The following is an 18306-nucleotide window of genomic DNA, read 5'->3' on the forward strand; positions in this document are numbered from 1 at the left end:
CCTCTTGCCTTAGAGCAAATAGAATGCCTGCAAAGTGTTGTTGCTTTATCTCATCTCCCATTTGACCCATTTAGAGCATTTTTTTTGAGTTGTAGCTGCATTGGTGGAAAATATGCTGTTTATACAAGTTAAAGATCATTTAACAAGTGATTTGGCAGCGTTATTGTAGGTCTGTCCTAAGTGGCTAAACTACTGTGCTCATGTTGAATCCCATGTTATGGGAATTTCATGTTTACTGACCATTTAAAAACAAAAGTCAATGGAAAAACAACCTCTCATTTTGTCAAGTTTTTCAGTGCAGAATTGCACTCTCTCTGATATTAACACATTGTGCTGATGCTTCAATGCTGGTTCCCACTAAGTGGGATTGGGGTGTGGGAAGTGGTGGTTGGGGTTGGAAGAAGAAAGAATTTGTCCTACAGATTCAGAAAGCTGTAGCTTATATGAGAAAATCCCTGCAAGTGTTTATGATCTTTCCTCTTACCTTGAAAGGTGAAAATATTTGTGAAGGGATTTAGTGGGTGTTTCCTATCTATAATTTTCCTATGGGAGTTAAATTTCTTGCTCTTTTGGTTATTATTGTAGAGAAGGATGGCACCACTGTTTTCAAGCACATGAATCAGCAGCTAAAGGAGAATGAAGGTGTGTCCAAATTTGATTCCTGTAATCACTGATTGGTTGCATGATTTCTGTGAGCTGTGAAGAGCGAGATAGAAATACTGTGTACACAAATATGCGAGGCATGTGTGGAACTTGTTACCACATGGGATGATTGAGGCAGTTAGCATAGATGTATTTAAAGGGAGCTAGATTTTTTTATATTCATTCTTAGGATGTGATGTCACTGGCAAGGCCAGGATTTATTGCCCATCTCTAATTGCCCTTGAGAAGATGGTAATGAGCCGCCTTGTTGAACCACTGCAGTCCATATGGTGTAGGTACACCCACAGTGCTGTTAGGAAGAGAGTTCCAGGATTTTGACTCAGTGACAGCGAAGGAGCGGTGATATATTTCCAAATCAAGATGGTGAGTCACTTGGAGGGGAACTTGCAGATGGTGGTGTTCCTATGCGTCTGTTGCCCTTGTCTTTCTGGGTGGTAAAGTTCATGGGGTTGGAAGGTGCTGTCCAAAGGAACTTGCCTCCTGAGAGAGAAAAGAATAGAAGGATATGTTGATAGAAATTAATAAAATATGGTAGGAGGCTCATGTGGAGCCTAAACACTGAACCGAATAGCCTGTTTCTGTGCTGTAAATACCAAGTAATTCTGTTTGTGGTGTGTATGTACAATATATAATAACATTTGGGGGCAACATGTGATGCAATCAATAGTGTCAAATAAAGTGTGCTGGTTTAATCTCACCTTTTTTAAATAAATTTTGTCAAATTTAAATTTGGCAATGGTGTCCAAAACCAAATACTGTAGTACTTCTACCTGACAATGAACGGTAACTTTTCCGTTATAAATGTGTTGTTTTTATCTTTAGATGCTGACAATGGTTTGTTCCATCGTGTTCGTGTATTGTGTTCTGCACTGAGGACAAGAAATATTTCTCAAGCTCATTTGTGGCCAGTTAATTTTTTTCTGATCTGATTGCCACCTATCAAGCCTCTCTTTTCCACCTCCTTGATGCGGAAGAGCGGAGATATTGAGCCCGCCACTAAAACTTCCTCGCACTCTTCCCCCGTAGGTGATCAGGCAAACTCTAGGATGTCTGAAATCACACTTGTTTTTCAGAACTCTGAAATGAAAGCAGAAAATGCTGCAAATACAAAAAAGTCAACCTAGATGTTGTGGAGAGCAGAAACCTGCCTCTTCTTTTCCCCTCTTTTTTTTCCATTCCAGGGCCTGAGCACAACAAAGATCAAGGCTGACATTCCAGAGGAATACTGAAGGAGTGCTGCACTGTCTGAGGTGCTAACTTTCAGATGAGTTGTTAAATTGAGGCACTGTCTGCCTGTTTGGGTGGATGTGAAAGAACCCTGGCACTATTTTGAATAAGAGCAGGGGCTTTAGCTCTGGTGTCTTAGTCAACATTTATCCCTCAACATCATCATAAAAACAGATTATCTAGTCATTATCGCACTGCTGTTTGTGAGAATTTGCTGCATGTGCAATAGCTGCTGCTTTTTCTACATTACAACAGTGATTGCACTTCAAAAGTACTTCTTTGGCTATAAAGCGTTTTGAGATATCCAATGGTCGTGAAAAGCACTATATAAGCGCAAGTCTGTCTTACTTTGCAGATGCATCTGACTTTACTCTCAGCATTTTCTTGTCTTTTTTTAACTTCAACTCTTCCAGATCTGTTTGGAAATATAAATACCTAGAATGCCTAGAAATGTGACTTGGAGGAGTTTCCTGAAATGAGGCCCATGGAAGTTAGCATAATACACATGCTTTCACCTGTGGGCAGGAGGCATTCAAATGCACAGATTCCCACTGAACTGCTGACCATACAACTTCCCTTCCTGGTCCCTGCTTTAGCTGATATTTTTAACTGGTCTCTCTTCAGGTGCTGTCCCTCTCTCCTTTAAACATGCTGTCGTCACCCATCTCCTTAAAGAAACAACCCTTGTTACCATTGTCTTTGATCTCGCCATTCCATATCCAACCTCCCTTTCCTTTCCAAAGTTCTTGGATGTGATGTTGCCTACCAAATCTGTGCCCATTTTTCCTGGAACTCCATGTTTGAATCCCTCCGATTAGGTTTCTGTCCTGCCACAGTACAGAAACTGCTCTTATCAAAGTAGCAAATGACACCCTATGCGACTGTGACAAAGATAAACTATCTTTCTGTGTTGACCTGTCTACAGCCTTTGACATTGTTGACCACACCATCCTCCTCCAGTGCCTCTTCATTGTCACCAGCTGCATGGGACTGCTGTCACCTGGTTTCATTCTCATCTATTGAATTGTAGCCAGAGTATCACTTGCAATGGCTTCTCTTCCTCCTCCTCCTGCACAGTTACTTTGGGTTTCCTCCAAAGATCTTGACCCTCTCCTATCAGGTCTGGTGCAAAGATATTGGATGCTCTCAGTGAATCTTCAACAACTCCTGACAGTTAACTTTGGAAAATGAATATTGTGCATTAGTTTGAATAAAAATTATGCATTTATAATTACAAATTTATTTTGCATGAGAAAGGAGAATATTATGATGCTGATTGTACATTCTCATTGCTCTACACTTGTCACAGGATATGTACTAGAAGAAACGCATGTTTATAATATGTAATGTGGCTCACGTATTCCTGCAACAGTCACTAGATGATTTTAAGCATAATTTACACAATCAATAGTCATTAAGATAGAGTGGGCTAGATTAAATTATGTTCTTTGATGTTATTTACTGGTTTTGGAATAGTCATGTAGATGTAAAATTTGTAAAACTGTCTTGAACAGAATGAGGAATATAATATGAAATTTTGGGAAAGACTGCATGTAAATACATGGAAATCTATATGCGTATCAATATATGTGGATGTATATCAGTAGAACTAGACTTTTTCATTCTCACTGCTGAAGCTTGTTTGTTTACTTATGTCATTTCATGAATAGTTTATTCAGTTTTTTTTGGCCCCGACCCCCCCACTCTGAAATTTTGCTGTTCTAAGTGGCTGTCTTATACGCCTAGTGGTTGCACCGACCCTGCCTCCTATTTCTCATCGACATGCTGCCCCTGTGCGACATAATCAGAAAGCAAAGTATTAGTTTTCACATGCATTCTGATGACCCCACAGCTCTACCTCTCAAGCACCACTCTCAACTCCTCCACTGTTGCTGAATTTTCAGACATCCAGTATTGGATGAGTGGAAATGTTCTCCAATTAAATATTGGAAAGACTGAAGCCATTATTTTCAGTCTGCTTATAGCTACTGACTCCATTCCTCTCCCTGACAAACATATGAGACTAAATTAGTCAGTTTACAATCATGGGGCAGAATTTTTCGTCCCATGGACGGTCAGGCACCCCCGCCTCTCTGCACCTTTACTTCGCTTTCCTCCTTTATAACTTGCCTTAAAGCTTACCTTTTTGATCAAGCATTTGGTCATCTGACCTAATATGTCCTTATATGGCTTGGTGTCATATTTTGTTTTATAATGCTCCTGTGAAGCCCCATGGGATATTTGATGCTAAAGGTGCTATAAATACAAGTAAAATATATAAGTGTAACATATATAAATATAAGTTGGGTTGAAGCTAGTTTTTTTCCCCTTGCCTTTTACTTTCTATGTTGAAATTGGAGATTGTACTGAAGTTATTGTTGGTGCAGCACCGCCCAGGGAGGTTTCCTTCCCCACCATATCAATGATGACCAGCACTTGAACTGAGTGCCATGGTCTGGTTGTTCATTTAATTTGCCCAAATATTTCATGGCCAGTGTAAAAACTCCTTGCATCTCCACCAGGAACATTAGTTGTTGGTTTTGAATGTTTAATAATGGTTTCAATTGTATACAGTATTAAAATATTTTGATTTTTCCTGTCATTTGTCTTTCATAGGTTTTCATCCTCATCCATAAGAACATAAGCATAAGAACATAAGAAATAGGAACAGGAGTAGACCATTTGGCCCCTTGAGCCTGCTCCACCATTCAATAAGATCGTGGCTGATCACCTTGTGTTTCGATTTCCAAGTTCCCATCTAACCCCGATAACTTTAGATTCTTGTTAGGCAAGGGAGTCAATCTGCCTTAAAAATCTAATGGTAGTTATTGTGACAATTTCTGATTCCTTCCCTCTCCTCCTTGTATGTGCACCCAAAAGCTTCAATTTACTTTGATTGATGGAGTTCACCTTTTCATTTGTGTGCGTCAATGACTGTTTGAAAAGCTATCCAGGTGACCCTAAGGCCTGCTGTCTTGTTAAAATCAGCTGCAAGGTATCTTGGTCACAACTATTTTGCTCCATATGGCTGTTTATCTTCAAAACATATTCCAAATTGCAATAAGTGTCGTAATATGTAGGGGTTATTAAATGTTTCAGGTTTATTTGTAGCCTAGGATTTAAAAGGAATTACATTTTAAAATGACATTCTGCAGCAAGCTTGCTTTTCCTAGAGCTTCATCATTAGTGTTTTGGGTGGAGCCGGCTATCCAAAAGTCTACATCAGCAGGTTCTAGCTGTTAAAGGGAATGTGTTTAACTTGTGTACTCAAACTGATCTGAGAAACATGATACTTACTGGGAAAAAAAGGAATGTCTAGATATCCTGACCATGTTGTCACTTTTTCCTTCCTTGTTTCAAAACAAAAAATTGTGCCTTCATTTTTATGATTGGATAATTCTGTTGCTGCTTCTCAGCTGAATGCATTCTTATTGATCTTGTAATACAATAAATCCCTGCTTCTTACAGCTATGCATATTTCATTCCTTAAGACACTTCATCCTTAATATATCTCCCAAGTCTTTTTGAATATTTAATATCATTATGCAATCTGATTCCAGGAAGTTTACTCGGTGATAGACTTGGTGGCTTTGCCTTAAGAATGAATGACATTCCCAAATCATGGAAGGCAGGAATTTATCATGAAGGATAATACCACATATGTTCAAGCCCCCTGGGGAGGGAGAGCTGGGTGATTAATAATTGTGTACAAACAATATTTTGCCCATTGGTAGCCATTGAATCAATAACTAAACAAAGAAAATGCTCAACTTCATTCCAAGACATCAGGTATTTCAAAACTGCTTTAATGAATTTAGTTTGGCCCCCTCCTTTGATGCTGAGAAGAGCAGAAAGCACCGATTTGAGAGGGATTTTAGTTGTTACAGAGTTAAGGGATGGCTTTACCTTGCTGAAATAGCTTTGCTGTTTTTTTTCAGATGTGACAAATTGTTAGCCCCGGCTGCATATTCTGGTCATTCAGGTGAACGTAAAGGATCCTGTGACACTTTTTTTTAAAGAACAGTAAGGAGTTCTCATGGGGGTGCAAGAGCAGAGATCTGGGACATGATGTGGCAGGGCAGGTGAGAAAGTAAAGATCCTGGGCTCTATAAATAGAGGCATAGAGTACAAAAGCAAGGAACTTATGATGGATCTTTTATTTAAAAAAACTCAACTGGAGTATTGTGCCCAATTCTGAGCACTGTATTTTAGGAAGGCTTTGGAGATGGTATAGTAAGGATTTATAAGAATGGCTCCATGGGATTGAGGGCCTTCAGTTATATGGTTAGATTGGAGAAGCTGGAGTTGTTTTCCTTAGCAAAGAGATTGAGAGGAAATTTGATAGAGGTGTTCAAAATCATAAACGGTCTACACAGAGCTTTTAGAGAGAAACTATTCCCATTGGAGAACCAGAGGACACAGATTTAGTCTGATTGGCAAAGGAATCAAAGACAACATCAAGAAGAACTTTTTATACATTGAGTGATTATGATTTGTAATGCACTGCCTGAGAGGGTAGACAGATTCAATCCTGGCTTTTAAAAAGGAATTGGATAAGCACCTGAAGGGAAAATATTTGCAGGGCCACAGGGAAAGGATAGGGGAATTGGGACTAGTTAAATTGCTTTTGCAGAGAGCCAGGACAGGGACAGGCTCAGCAAGCTGAATGGCCTCCTTCTGTGCTAGAATCATAGAATGGTTACGATTTTATATTACTCCCTCAACCAATATCACCAAAATAGATTAACTGGTTGAATATCTTGTTTTCAGTTTGTGGGACATGATGTGTGTAAATTGGCTGCTGAGTTTACTCTCACGCAGTGAATTACTTTTTGAGGTGCTATATGATTTACTGTGGGACATTGAGAGAGAATTTTTAAAATTCATTTACAGGATGTGGGCGCACTGGCTAGGCCAGCATTTATTGCCCATCCCTAATTGCCTTTGAGAAGGTGGTGGTGAGCTGCCTTCTCGAACTGCTGCAGTCCCTGTGATGTAGGTACACCCACAGTGCTGTAGGGAGGGAGTTCCAGGATTTTGACCCAGCGACAGTGAAAGAACGGAGATATATTCCTAAGCCAGGATGGTGAGTGGCTTGGAGGGGAACTTCCAGGTGACCACATGTAAATATAAGTCCCATGTTTTCTTTCTTACCCTGCTCATGAGTTGTCTTGAAGCATAAGGTAAGTGCAGCGGAGAGTACCTAGACCAAGTGCTTTGAAACAAATCATTTGAAGTCTTTGTAGTTTTTTTCAGAGGTTATGGATAAGCAGAAACTGAGTAGAGTTAGGAGATCTATCAGATAAAATCTTCTCCAAACCACATGACATGTTGTATTACATACAATTTGATGAAGGACCAGTTCTGAAGAAGAGTCATATTTTTAACTCTGTTTGAGTGTTTCCAGCACTCTTCATTTTTAATTCAAATTCCCAACATCCACAGCATTTTGCTTTTAATTTAATCTAAAAAGGAATAGTTAGAATCATCTAATGCGATTGTGGAATAGAATGTTGAGAAGCAGCTGGGTTTTACTGGAGGAGCACCTCATCATAAAGGAAAACCCTTCTGATGGAAATAAATTTAAGTTGGATACCAGATTAGTCAGAATTTTCATAAAATCTATAGAGTGTCAAATCAAATGTGATGAAGGAGGTACACTTATGGATTCTTGCCTTTTTTCGGTATCCAAATATTTGGGTGATACCAGTATTGGTAGCTTCATGGAAAAAAAAATAGAAGCAAAAGTGACAGTTTGGACGGTTGTCTGTCTTTTTGCCTTTTAGTAAATCAACAGAGGAATCATCAGTGTTCGGGGCCTCGTTAGCCCAGAACATAACTTTTTGTGATTCGTGTACCAGGGCACCAGATCCATCTGTACTTAAGAGTTCTGCAAACTCTCTCCGTTTAAATAATATCTGCTTTTCCATTATTCCTGCCTAAGTGGACAAGTTCACATTTTCCCACATTATACTCTATCTGTCAAATTTTTACCCACTCACTTAACCTATCTATATTCCTTTGCAGATTCCTTATGTCCTCATCATAACTTACTTTCCTTGCATCATCAGCAAATTTAGCAACCATACATTGGGCCCCCTTCATACAAGTCATTGATATAAATTGTAAATAGTTGAGGCCCCAGCACTGATCACTGTGACACTCCACTCATTGCATCTTGCTAACCCGAAATGACCCATTTATGCCTACTGTTTCCTGTTAGCTAACCAGCCCTCCCTCCATGCTAATATGTTACCCTCTACACCATGAGCTCTTATTTTGCATAGTAATCAATGATGTGGCACCTTGCCAAATCACTTCTGGAAATATAAGTACAGCACATCCACAGGTTCCCCTTTATCCATGTTGCTTGGTACTTCCTCAAAGAACTCCAATAAATTAGTCAAACATGATTTCTCTTTCACAAACCCATGTTGACTCTGCCTGATTGCATTGAGATTTTCTAAGTGCCCCACTAAAACCTCCTCAGTAATAGATTCTAGTATTTTCTTTATGACTGCCGTTAAGCTAACTGGCCTGTAGTTTTTCTAATTTGTCTCCCTCCTTTCTTGAATAGAGGGGTCCCATTCACTATTTTACAATCTGTTGGAACCTTTCCAGAATCAAGGGAATTTTGGAAATTTAAAATCAATGCATCTACTATTTCAGCAGCCGCTCCTTTTAAGACTCTAGGATGAAATCCATCAGGACCTTGGGACTTGTCAGCTTTTAGTTCTAATAATTTTCACAGTACCCTTTCCCTGTGATTGTAATTGTTTTAAGTTTTTCCCTGTCTTTCAGCTCCTGATACACATTTTTTTTTCTGGGATGATATTTGTATCCTTATATATTTGTATCCAGTGTTGTAGTGTTTCCTTTGACCACCTTGAGAGCGCTCCCAGACTCAAGCTCTCCATAGATAATTCACTTTGGTAAGTGAGTATTGGGCATTCTGGCTACATGATCAACTCAGTTGTGACCTGTCTCATTATAGTATGGATGCCTGGCATGCCAGCTTGGGTGAACACCTCAGTGTCTGGTATCTTGTCCTGTCATCTGATTTTCAGAGCTTCTGAAGGCAGCTCAAGTGAAAGCGGTTGAGCTTCTTGGAATGACACTGTTACACAGTCCAAGTCTTGCATATATAGAGCAGAGTGGGCAGGACTTTCATTTCATGGACTATTAGTTTGGTAGACAGACTTGTTCCTCCTTGTTCCCAGACTGAAGTTCAAAATCTGCCAAAGGCTAAATTTGCTTTGGCAATTCTTGCATATGTCTCATCAACAATGTAGACAGCTTGAGCGAGAGCTGTTGAAATAAGTAAACTTATCCGCTGCTGGCCGGTTCTGGTCATGGACTCAAAACTTGGGCTCGAGATAGAGTTTTCCTGGAGCACGGTACATTGCTTCAGTTTTCTTCGTGCTGGCCATAAGGCTGAAGTTGTAGCATTAAGAGACCATGGTCTTTGCCCCAAGCTGTCTGAGATTGAACAGCTTCTTGTCCATGTGTTATCTGATTTTGACGCCTGGATCATCATCATGGAAGGCATCGGAGAGCATGGTGGAGAAAAACATGCTGAAGAGGGTTGGCGGTAGCATGCAGCCCTGTTTAACTCCATTAATGACTAGGAATGGGTCAAAAGACTCGCCATCATCGAGGACACGCGCAAGCATGCCATTATGGAGCTATTAAATCATTGTGATGAATTTCTCAGGGCAGCTGAATTTCCCCATTACCCTCCAAAGGCCTCATCTGTGTTGAAGGTCTTGGTCAGGTTGACGAATGTGATGTAGAGGTCCATGTTCTGTTCTTGGTTTTTCTCCTGGAGCAAACACCATATCTGTCGTTCCTTGATGTTTTCTGAAACTGTATTGATTGGCAGTAGATTCTGCTCAAGATGCTGCAGTAAATGGTTCATAAAGATTCTAACGAAAATGTTGTCAAGAGGAGTGAGATTCCTCTGTGATTTGCCTCAAGATTGATGAGTTCCTTTTCACTTGTACAGATGGACAATGGAGGCATCTTTGTATCTTTGTGGGATGGTTCCTTGCTCCCACATAGACTGACTCAGTGAGCTTCTTGACCAGGCATTGACTTCCAGCTTTGTGAACCCCAGCTGGAATTGAATCAGCTCCTCAAGCTTTGCTGCTAGAGAAGAGTTTGATTGCATTCATCATTCCTAACAGCATAGGAGGGCCATCAGGAGGGCAGTTGAAGGCGGCCTGTGGCAAGCTGTAGATAACTTCTTCACTGATGGATGAAGGCTGATTGAGATGAGGTAAAAGTGCTCAGTCCATTTTCCTAGAATTTGGGCTTTTTCTGTGAGCAGTATTGACCTCCTTCAGCACTGAGCATTAGTGATAAACTCGTAGACTGGGACCCATGGACAGATTTCAGAGCATCGTAAAATTTCTTCCAGTTTTTGTGGTCTGCATTTGATTGAAATTTGCCTGCATTCTGATTCAGCCAAGTGCCTTGCAGCTCTTTGAGCTGGAATTGGACAGTGCAGATGTTTCAGTCGGCTTTGTGTTTGGATAATGATAACTTGCCGTTGAGGTAAACCCTATAGAAGCAGCGTTTTTCCTTCAGTAGTTTCTGAATTGCTTCATTTGTTTGAAAAGTATCTTGATGCTTACAAGAGGTAGGACCAAAGGCCCTTGGAGCAGTGGAGCACACTATATCCCTGAAGGTCGTCCAGTGACCCCCAATTCATTGAGTGTCCATTTTTGCTGCACACAGGTGACTCTTGAGTTTTTCTGAGAGATTCTTTCATGACTGCCTGTTTGAGCCTTGATACGCTTCTGGACCTTCGTGCCCTGGCAGTGTCTGGTTGGATAGATCTTGATGAAATGATAAGACGGTGGTGAGTCCAACAATCAGCGCTGCATGTGGCTTTCATTATGCACACACCCTGCCTGTCCCTCTGCCTTGTGATGATATAGTCGATTAGATGCCAATACATAGAATGGGCCTGCATCTGAGATGTCTTATTGTGATTTGGAAGGTGGAAAACTGTCGGTGGTAAAGAACTCATGTTCAGCACACATCTTTAGCAAGAGGAGACTATTGCTGTTACAAATGCCAACCTCATTTTTTCTCATGACTCCTTCCCACACCTGGTGTTCTTTACCAACCCTGGCAGAACCCAAACTGAACGTCAGTGAGCAGATTATTGCCGAGTAAGTACCGCTTGATAGCACTGTCAACGACACCTTCCATCACTTTGCTGATGATCGAGAGTAGACTGATGGGGTGGTAATTGGCTGGGTTGGATATGTCCTGCTTTTATGAATAGGACATACCTGAGTAATTTTCCACATAGCTAGGTAGATGCCAGTGTTGTAGCTGTACTGGAACAACTTGTCTAGGGGTGCAGCTAGTTCTGGAGCACAAGCCTTCAGTACTATTGCTGGAATGTTGTCAGGGCCTATAGCCTTTGCAGTATCCAATGCCTTCAGCTATTTCTTGATGTCCCCATGGAGTGAATTGAATTGGCTGAAAGCTGGCATCTTTGATGCTGGGGGCCTCTGGAGAAGGCCAGGATGGATCATCCACTCGGCACTTCTGGCTGAAGATTGTTGCAAATGCTTCAGCCTCAACTTTTGCGCTGATGTGCTGAGTTCCCCCATCATTGAGGATGGGGACATATGTGGAGCCTCCTCCTTCAGTGAATTGTTTAAGTGTTCCACCATTCACGACTGGATGTGGCAGAACTGCAGAGCTTAGATCTGATCCGTTGGTTGTGGGATCACTTAGCTCTGTCTATTACTTGCTGCTTATGCTGTTTGGCACACAAGTAATCCAGTGTTGTAGGTTCACTAGGTTAACACCTCTTTTGTTGGCAAGCCTGGTGCTGTTCTAAACATGGCCCCTGCACTCTTCATTGAACCAGGGTTGGTCCCCCGGCGTGATGGGATGGCACAGTGGGGGATATGCAGGGCTATGAGGTTACCGATTGTGGCTGATTACAATTCTGCTGCTGATGGCTCACAGTGCCTAGTTTTGAGTTGCTAGGTCTGTTCAAAATCTATCCCATCTGACGTGGTGGTGCCACACAATACATTGGAGGGAATCCTCAGTGTGAAGTTGGGACTTTGTTTCCATAAGGACTGTGTGGTGGTCATTCCTACCCGTACTGGCATGGAAAGATGCATTTGCGACAGGTAGATTGTTGATGATGAGGTCAGGTATGTTTTTCCCTCTTGTTGGTTCCCTCAGCACTTGCCAAGGACCTGGTCTAGCAGCTATGTCCTTTTGGACTCAGCTAGCTTGGTCAGTAGTGGTGGTACCGAGTCACTTGTTGATGGACATTGGCCCCCCACCCAGAGTACATTCTGTGCCCTTGCCACCATCAGTGCTTCTTCCAATTGTTCAACATGAAGGAGCACTGATTCATCAGCTGATGGGATGGTAGGTGGTAATCAGCTGGAAACTTTTTTGTCCATTTTTGACCTGATGTCATGACACTTCATGGGGGCCAGAGTCAATATTAAGGACTCCCAGGGCAACTCGCTCCTGACTGTATCCCACTGTGCCACCTCTGGTGGGCCTGTCCTGCTGGTGGGACAAGATATACTCAAGGATGGTGATGGTGATGTCTGGACATTCTAAGGCATGATTCGGTGAGTAAGACTATGCCAGACTGTTGCTTGACTAGTCTATGGGATGGCTGTCCCAATTTTGGCACAAGCCCCCAGATATTAGTAAGGAGGACTTCGTAGGGTTGACAGGGCTGAGTTTGCTGTTGTTTCTGGTGCCTAGGGTGATGCTGGGTGGTCTGTCTGGTTTCATTCCTTTTGGACTTTGTAGCGGTTTGATACAGTGGTTCGAGTAGCTTGCTAGGCCATTTTCAGAAGGCATTTAAGAGTGAACCACATTGCTGTGGTCTGGAGCCACATGTTGGTCAGACCAGGTAAGGACGTTAGATTTCCTTCCCTAAAGGATATTAGTGAACCAGGTGAGTTTTTACAACAATCGACAATGGTTTTGTGGCACCATTAGATTGGCTTTTAATTTGAGATTTATTAATTGAATTTAAATTCCTCCAGTTGCCATGTTGGGATTTGAAGCTATGTCCCCAGAGAATTAATCTGATCCTTGTGATTACTAGTACAGTGACATTACCACTATCGCCTCCCCCCTGAGTGAGTGCCTTTGACATCAAGGCAGCATTTGACTGAGTGTGGCAATAAGAAGCCCTGGCAAAACTGAAATCGATGGGAATTCGAGGGTAGGGGGAAAACTCTCCGCTGGCTGGAGTCATACCTAGCACAAAGGAAGATGATTGTGGTTGTTGGAGGTCAATCATCTCAGGTCCAAGACATCACTGCAGGAGTTCCACAGGGTAGTGTCCTTGGCCCAACCATCTTCACCTGCTTCATCAATAACTTTCCTTCCATCATAAGGTCAGAAGTGGGATGTTCGCTGATTATTGCAGAATGTTCACCATTCGTAACTCCTCCGATACTGAAGCAGTTCGTGTCCACGTGCAGCTAGACGGGATAATATCCAGGCTTGGGCTGATAAGTGGCAAGTAACATTTGCACCAAACAAGTGCCAGGCAATAACTGTTTCCAACAAGAGAGGATCTAACTTTCTCCCCTTGACATTCAGTGACATTAGCATCACTGAATTCCCCACTGTCAACATCCTGGGGGTTACCATTAACCAGAAACTGAACTGGACCAGCCGTATGAATACCGGCCACAGGAGCAGGTCAGAGGCTGGGAAATCTGTGGAGAATAATTCACCTCCTGGCGCCCCAAAGGCACTCCATCCTCTACAAGGCACAGGTCAGGAGTGTGATGGAATACTCTCCACTTGCCTGGATGAATGTAGGTCCAGCAACACTCAAGAAGCTCAACACTGTCCAGGACAAAGCAGCTTGCTTGATTAGCACACCATCCACAACCTTAAACACTTGCTCCCCCCACCATCGATGCACAGTGGCAGCAATGTGTACAATCCATGAGATGCACTACAGCAACACACTAAGGCTCCTTGACCGTACCTTCCAAACCCTTGACCTCTACCACCTAGAAGGTCATGGGCAGCAGTTGATTGAGAACACACCACCTGCAAGTTCCCCTCCAAGTCACACACCATCCCAACTTGGAACTTGACATCCGGCTTGGAACTATATCATTGTTCCTTCACTGTCACTGAGTCAAAACCCTGGAACTCCCTAACAGCACTGTGGGTGTTCCTATAACACATGGATTGCAATGGTTCAAGAATACATGTCACCCCTACCTTCTCAACGACAATTAGGTATGGGCAATAAATGCTGGCCTAGGCAGCGATGTACACAACCCATAAATGAAGAAATGTTTTAAAAAGCTCTTGAATGAAGTCACCAAGAATTATCAGCTTGGCTGACTTGGACATAGTAACATTCAAGAAGAATTTATCCTTGACTTCAGGATTGGTCACTGTAGGGGTGTACACACTGATGAGAATTGCTTGCCTGTTAGCATGCAGGGGGAGTTTAAGCACCATCAGATGATCATAAACACCCTTAGGAAGGTAAGTAAATTTACTGATGAGATGGTTCATTACAGCAAAGCCAATGCCAGCTCTGCGCCAATCTCCTTTTTCACATCCACTCCAAAAGGATGTGCAATTTGCACCAATTTCCTTGAGCTCTCCTCAGGTAGACAAGTTTTGCTGAGGCCAGCAATCTCGATGTTGTGCCTAGCTATTTTACTGACAAAAGCGGTTTTTTTTCTCAGGTCTGTCGGTTGTGATGGAAAAGTAAAGCTCTCCCTGATCAGTATTGCTAAATTGACCTTGGCAGCACTACACTGTTTTGCTCCCAGTAGTAAAAGTTCTGATTCTTTTTTTCTCTTGAATTGGGCCTAATGAGAACAAAGAACTTAAAAGAAAGTAATATTAATAAATAAATAGTACTGGGGAGATTAATTGGACTAAAAGTTGACAAATCTCCTGGACCATATGGCCAGCATCCTAATGTTTTAAAAGAATTGGTTACAGAGATAATGAATTGCTAGAATTCCCTCGGTTCTAGAACAGTCCCCATGGATTGGAAGTAGCAAAATAGCCCCACTATACAAAAAAGCATGGAGAGAGAAATCTGGGAACTATAAGCCAGTTAGCTTGATATCAATAGTAGGGAAAATGCTGGAATCTACTAGTGATGTGGGAATGGTACTCAGAAAATCATAATTTGATTAGGCAGTGTCAACACTGTGTTATGTAAGGGAAGTTGTATTTTACAAATCTGTTGGGTTTTTAAAAAATTGTACCTAGCAGGATAGATAAGGAGGTACCAGCCGATGTGGTGTATTTGGATATTCAAAAAGGGCATTCAATAAGGCACCACACAGGTTATTGCACAAAATTAGGGTTATAGGAATGGATGTAATATGTTAGAATAGATTGAGGATTGGATATGGGACAGAAAACTGTGTAGGAATAAACAGGCGGACAATATCTGGCATGTATCACAAATCACAGTGCTTGGCCCTCAGTGTTTACAATCTATGTCATTAACTTTGATGAGGGAGCCAAAATTGTGATGATACAAAGTTGGAAGGGAAGGGAAAATAAGCTGTGAGGAGAATGCAAGAAAGATTCAGATAGAATATAATGTGGAGAATTGTGAAGGTATCCACATTGGTAGGAAAAATAGAAAGGCAGAATTTTTGTAAATGGTGAGAGACTGGTAAATATTTGCATTTAGAGGAATCTGACTGGCCTTGTATATGAATCACAGAAAGCTAACATGCAGATACAGCAAGGAATTAGGAAGGAAAATGGTATGTTGGCCACTGTTACAAAGGGATTGAAGTATACGAGTGAAGCAGTTTTACTGCAATTATACAGAGCCTTGGTGAGACCAGACCTGGTCTCCTTACCTAAGAACAATACACTTGCATTAGTGGGAATGCAATAAAAGTTCACCAGCCTGATTTGCAGGATGCGAGGGCAAAGAACATTTTCCTATGAAGATGGATTGAGTAGACTTGGCTTATATTGTCTAGAATTTAGAAGAATGAGAGGCAAAGTATTTGAAACATAAAATTATTAAGGGGCTGAACAGAGAAGATGCTGGGAGGAGCTAGGAGTCATAGTCTCAGAATAAGGGGTTTGCCATTTAAATTTCTTCACTTAAAGGGTTATGGAACTCTCTACCCCAAGAGTTGTAGTTGCTCAGTCCTGAGTATATTCAAGGCAGATGTATAGATTTTTGAGTATTAAGGAATTTGAGGAGGTGGAGTTGAGGCAGAAGATCATTCATGATCTTATTGAATGACAGAGCAGGCTCAAAGGGCTGAATGGCCCACTCCTGCCATTTCTTATGTTCTAATGAATTTTTTACTAATTCTATTTTTACCTACAACCCTTGTGCTTTAGCGTCCAGTTGATCTTAAAAAAAAACTTATTTGGCATTTTCTGCATTTTTATCTTTCAAAGCTTCCGTTGCTACATTTGTCACTATTCTGGTGTACAGGCTAATTTTTCTTTTTTTTTTTAAAGCAGAAAACAACACAAAAGGTTAAATGAAAAGATTAAATTTTTGCTACCAGAATAACTTTCTGGCATGAGTTAGGACAATTACAGTCTTTTTAGTCAGTTTTAACCAAACTTCATCAGAATTCATCAGCTGTCTTCACCTTTCAAGTTCTGCACTTCTTAACATGCTTTCTGGCAACTGCAAATTTCTCATCAATGGACAGAGAAAGGCTCATAGAATATGGAAGGGAATCATTGGGTGAGATGGATCTTGTATCCTCTCACGTGACCAATGGATATTTGAGAACTCTTGACAATTTTCCTTTAGGCCAGTTTGAAAACGTGACCTCAACAATGCCGTAAAGTTCTCAGGGGAAAGGAGTTGGCGCTGATGGATTCTGATGGAGTTTGGTTAAGACTGACCAAAAAGATTGTAGCTCATGCTAGGAAGTTATTCTGGTAGCAAAAATGTAATCTTTTCAATTGTGCATTTGCTTTGTTTTCTGGCTGCAGTATTTACTTTGTTACTTTAAAAACAACCCAAAAATTCAGTGTGTACACCAGAATAGTGACAAATGAAGGTGAATGGTTTGCTATTTCATCATTGTAGTGCTAATGCCATTAGTGTCCATTAATAGCAAAGCAGTTACTCTTTAGGAAGGTGTAACATGCATTGATTGTAACACAAACACTCAGCTTATTACATAACTGGGCTAAGAAAACCTTAGTGTGTGTACAATACAGCTCAAAGGTTCATGGAAAATTTGTTTACAGAGTGTGGAATTTTTCACTGACATTAAAATGACTGCTGGCATTGCAAAGAAAATGGGCAGTTGCTATTTTACCTGTCCGTGTTACGGAGAGTCCGAAAAGGGGAGGCTTTCCTTGTTTACCTGTTTGGGGCATACATTGCTTAAGAATTACAAATTTTGAATCATGATATCGGCTGCACTCTCATAAATTATATCCTTTTACTACTCACTCAGACTGACCTGTTTCTATATTTTAGGAATGATTAACTGTTCAAGATGTCTGTTTAATTCTCTTTGGCTGATTTCTTTCAGTATACCTGTGATGGCAGAGTTGCAAGATTTAGTGGAACGTTTGGAGAAGTCTGTCAAACGACTGGAGTTGGCATCTTTGAAGATACCAGGTGCTCTGACCCCAGTTTCTGATGCAGTGAATGGGGACAATGGAGGTACTGCACTGGAAGTTTTACATTTGTTCTTGTGCGAGTGTTGATAATCAGAAAACACAGGTTTGAGATAATCAGGAAAAGAACCAGAGGGGAGATGAGGTCTTTTTTATTATGCAGCGCATTTCTGTGATCTGGAATGCACTACCTGAAAAGGTAGTCGAAGCAGATGCAATAATAACTTTCAAAAGTGAAGTCCATAAATATATGAAAAGGAAATATTTGCAGGGAAAGAGTCGGACTAATTGGATAGTTTTTTAAATGAGCTGGAACAGGCAAGACGGGCCAAATGGACACTTTCTATGCTCTGATTCAAAGATATATCTAAATATTTCACTATATTTTATATCATGCACAAAATATCTGTCTCTATTCCTCTCATTCTTCCTACCACAACCCTCTTTCCATCTTTTAAACTCTTTAGATTAAAAACTATTGCCAGTGATTTTTATTGTACAAACTTAGCACATACTGTCATACCTAGCACAAGAGAAGATGGTTGTGGTTGTTTGAGGTCAATCATCTCAGCCCTGGACATTGCTGCAGGAGTTCCTCAGAGTGGTGTCCTAGACCCAACTGTCTTCTGCTTCATCAGTGACCTTCCTTCCATCGTAAGGTCATAAGTGGGGCTGATCGCACAATGTTCAGTACTATTTGTGACTTCTCAGATACTGAAGCAGTCTGTGTTCATATGCAGCAAGACCTGAACAGTATTCAAACTTGGGCTGGTAAGTGGCAAATAACAT

At 41.2% G+C, this 18306-nt stretch overlaps 1 protein-coding gene across 1 annotated transcript in view; it reads left to right on the forward strand.

The window, feature by feature from the left end:
* Window positions 1-18306, forward strand: part of cap2 (cyclase associated actin cytoskeleton regulatory protein 2) — a 255092-nt gene that overhangs the window by 16359 nt on the left and 220427 nt on the right. Inside the window, exon 2 of the mRNA XM_041185141.1 lies at window positions 17430-17563. Coding sequence (XP_041041075.1) covers window positions 17440-17563 — 124 coding nt within the window. The 5' untranslated portion in view covers window positions 17430-17439. The remainder of the gene's footprint in view (window positions 1-17429; window positions 17564-18306) is intronic.

Source organism: Carcharodon carcharias, chromosome 3 (assembly GCF_017639515.1).
Source record: "Carcharodon carcharias isolate sCarCar2 chromosome 3, sCarCar2.pri, whole genome shotgun sequence".
In the NCBI taxonomy this organism is placed as follows: Eukaryota; Metazoa; Chordata; class Chondrichthyes; order Lamniformes; family Lamnidae; genus Carcharodon; species Carcharodon carcharias.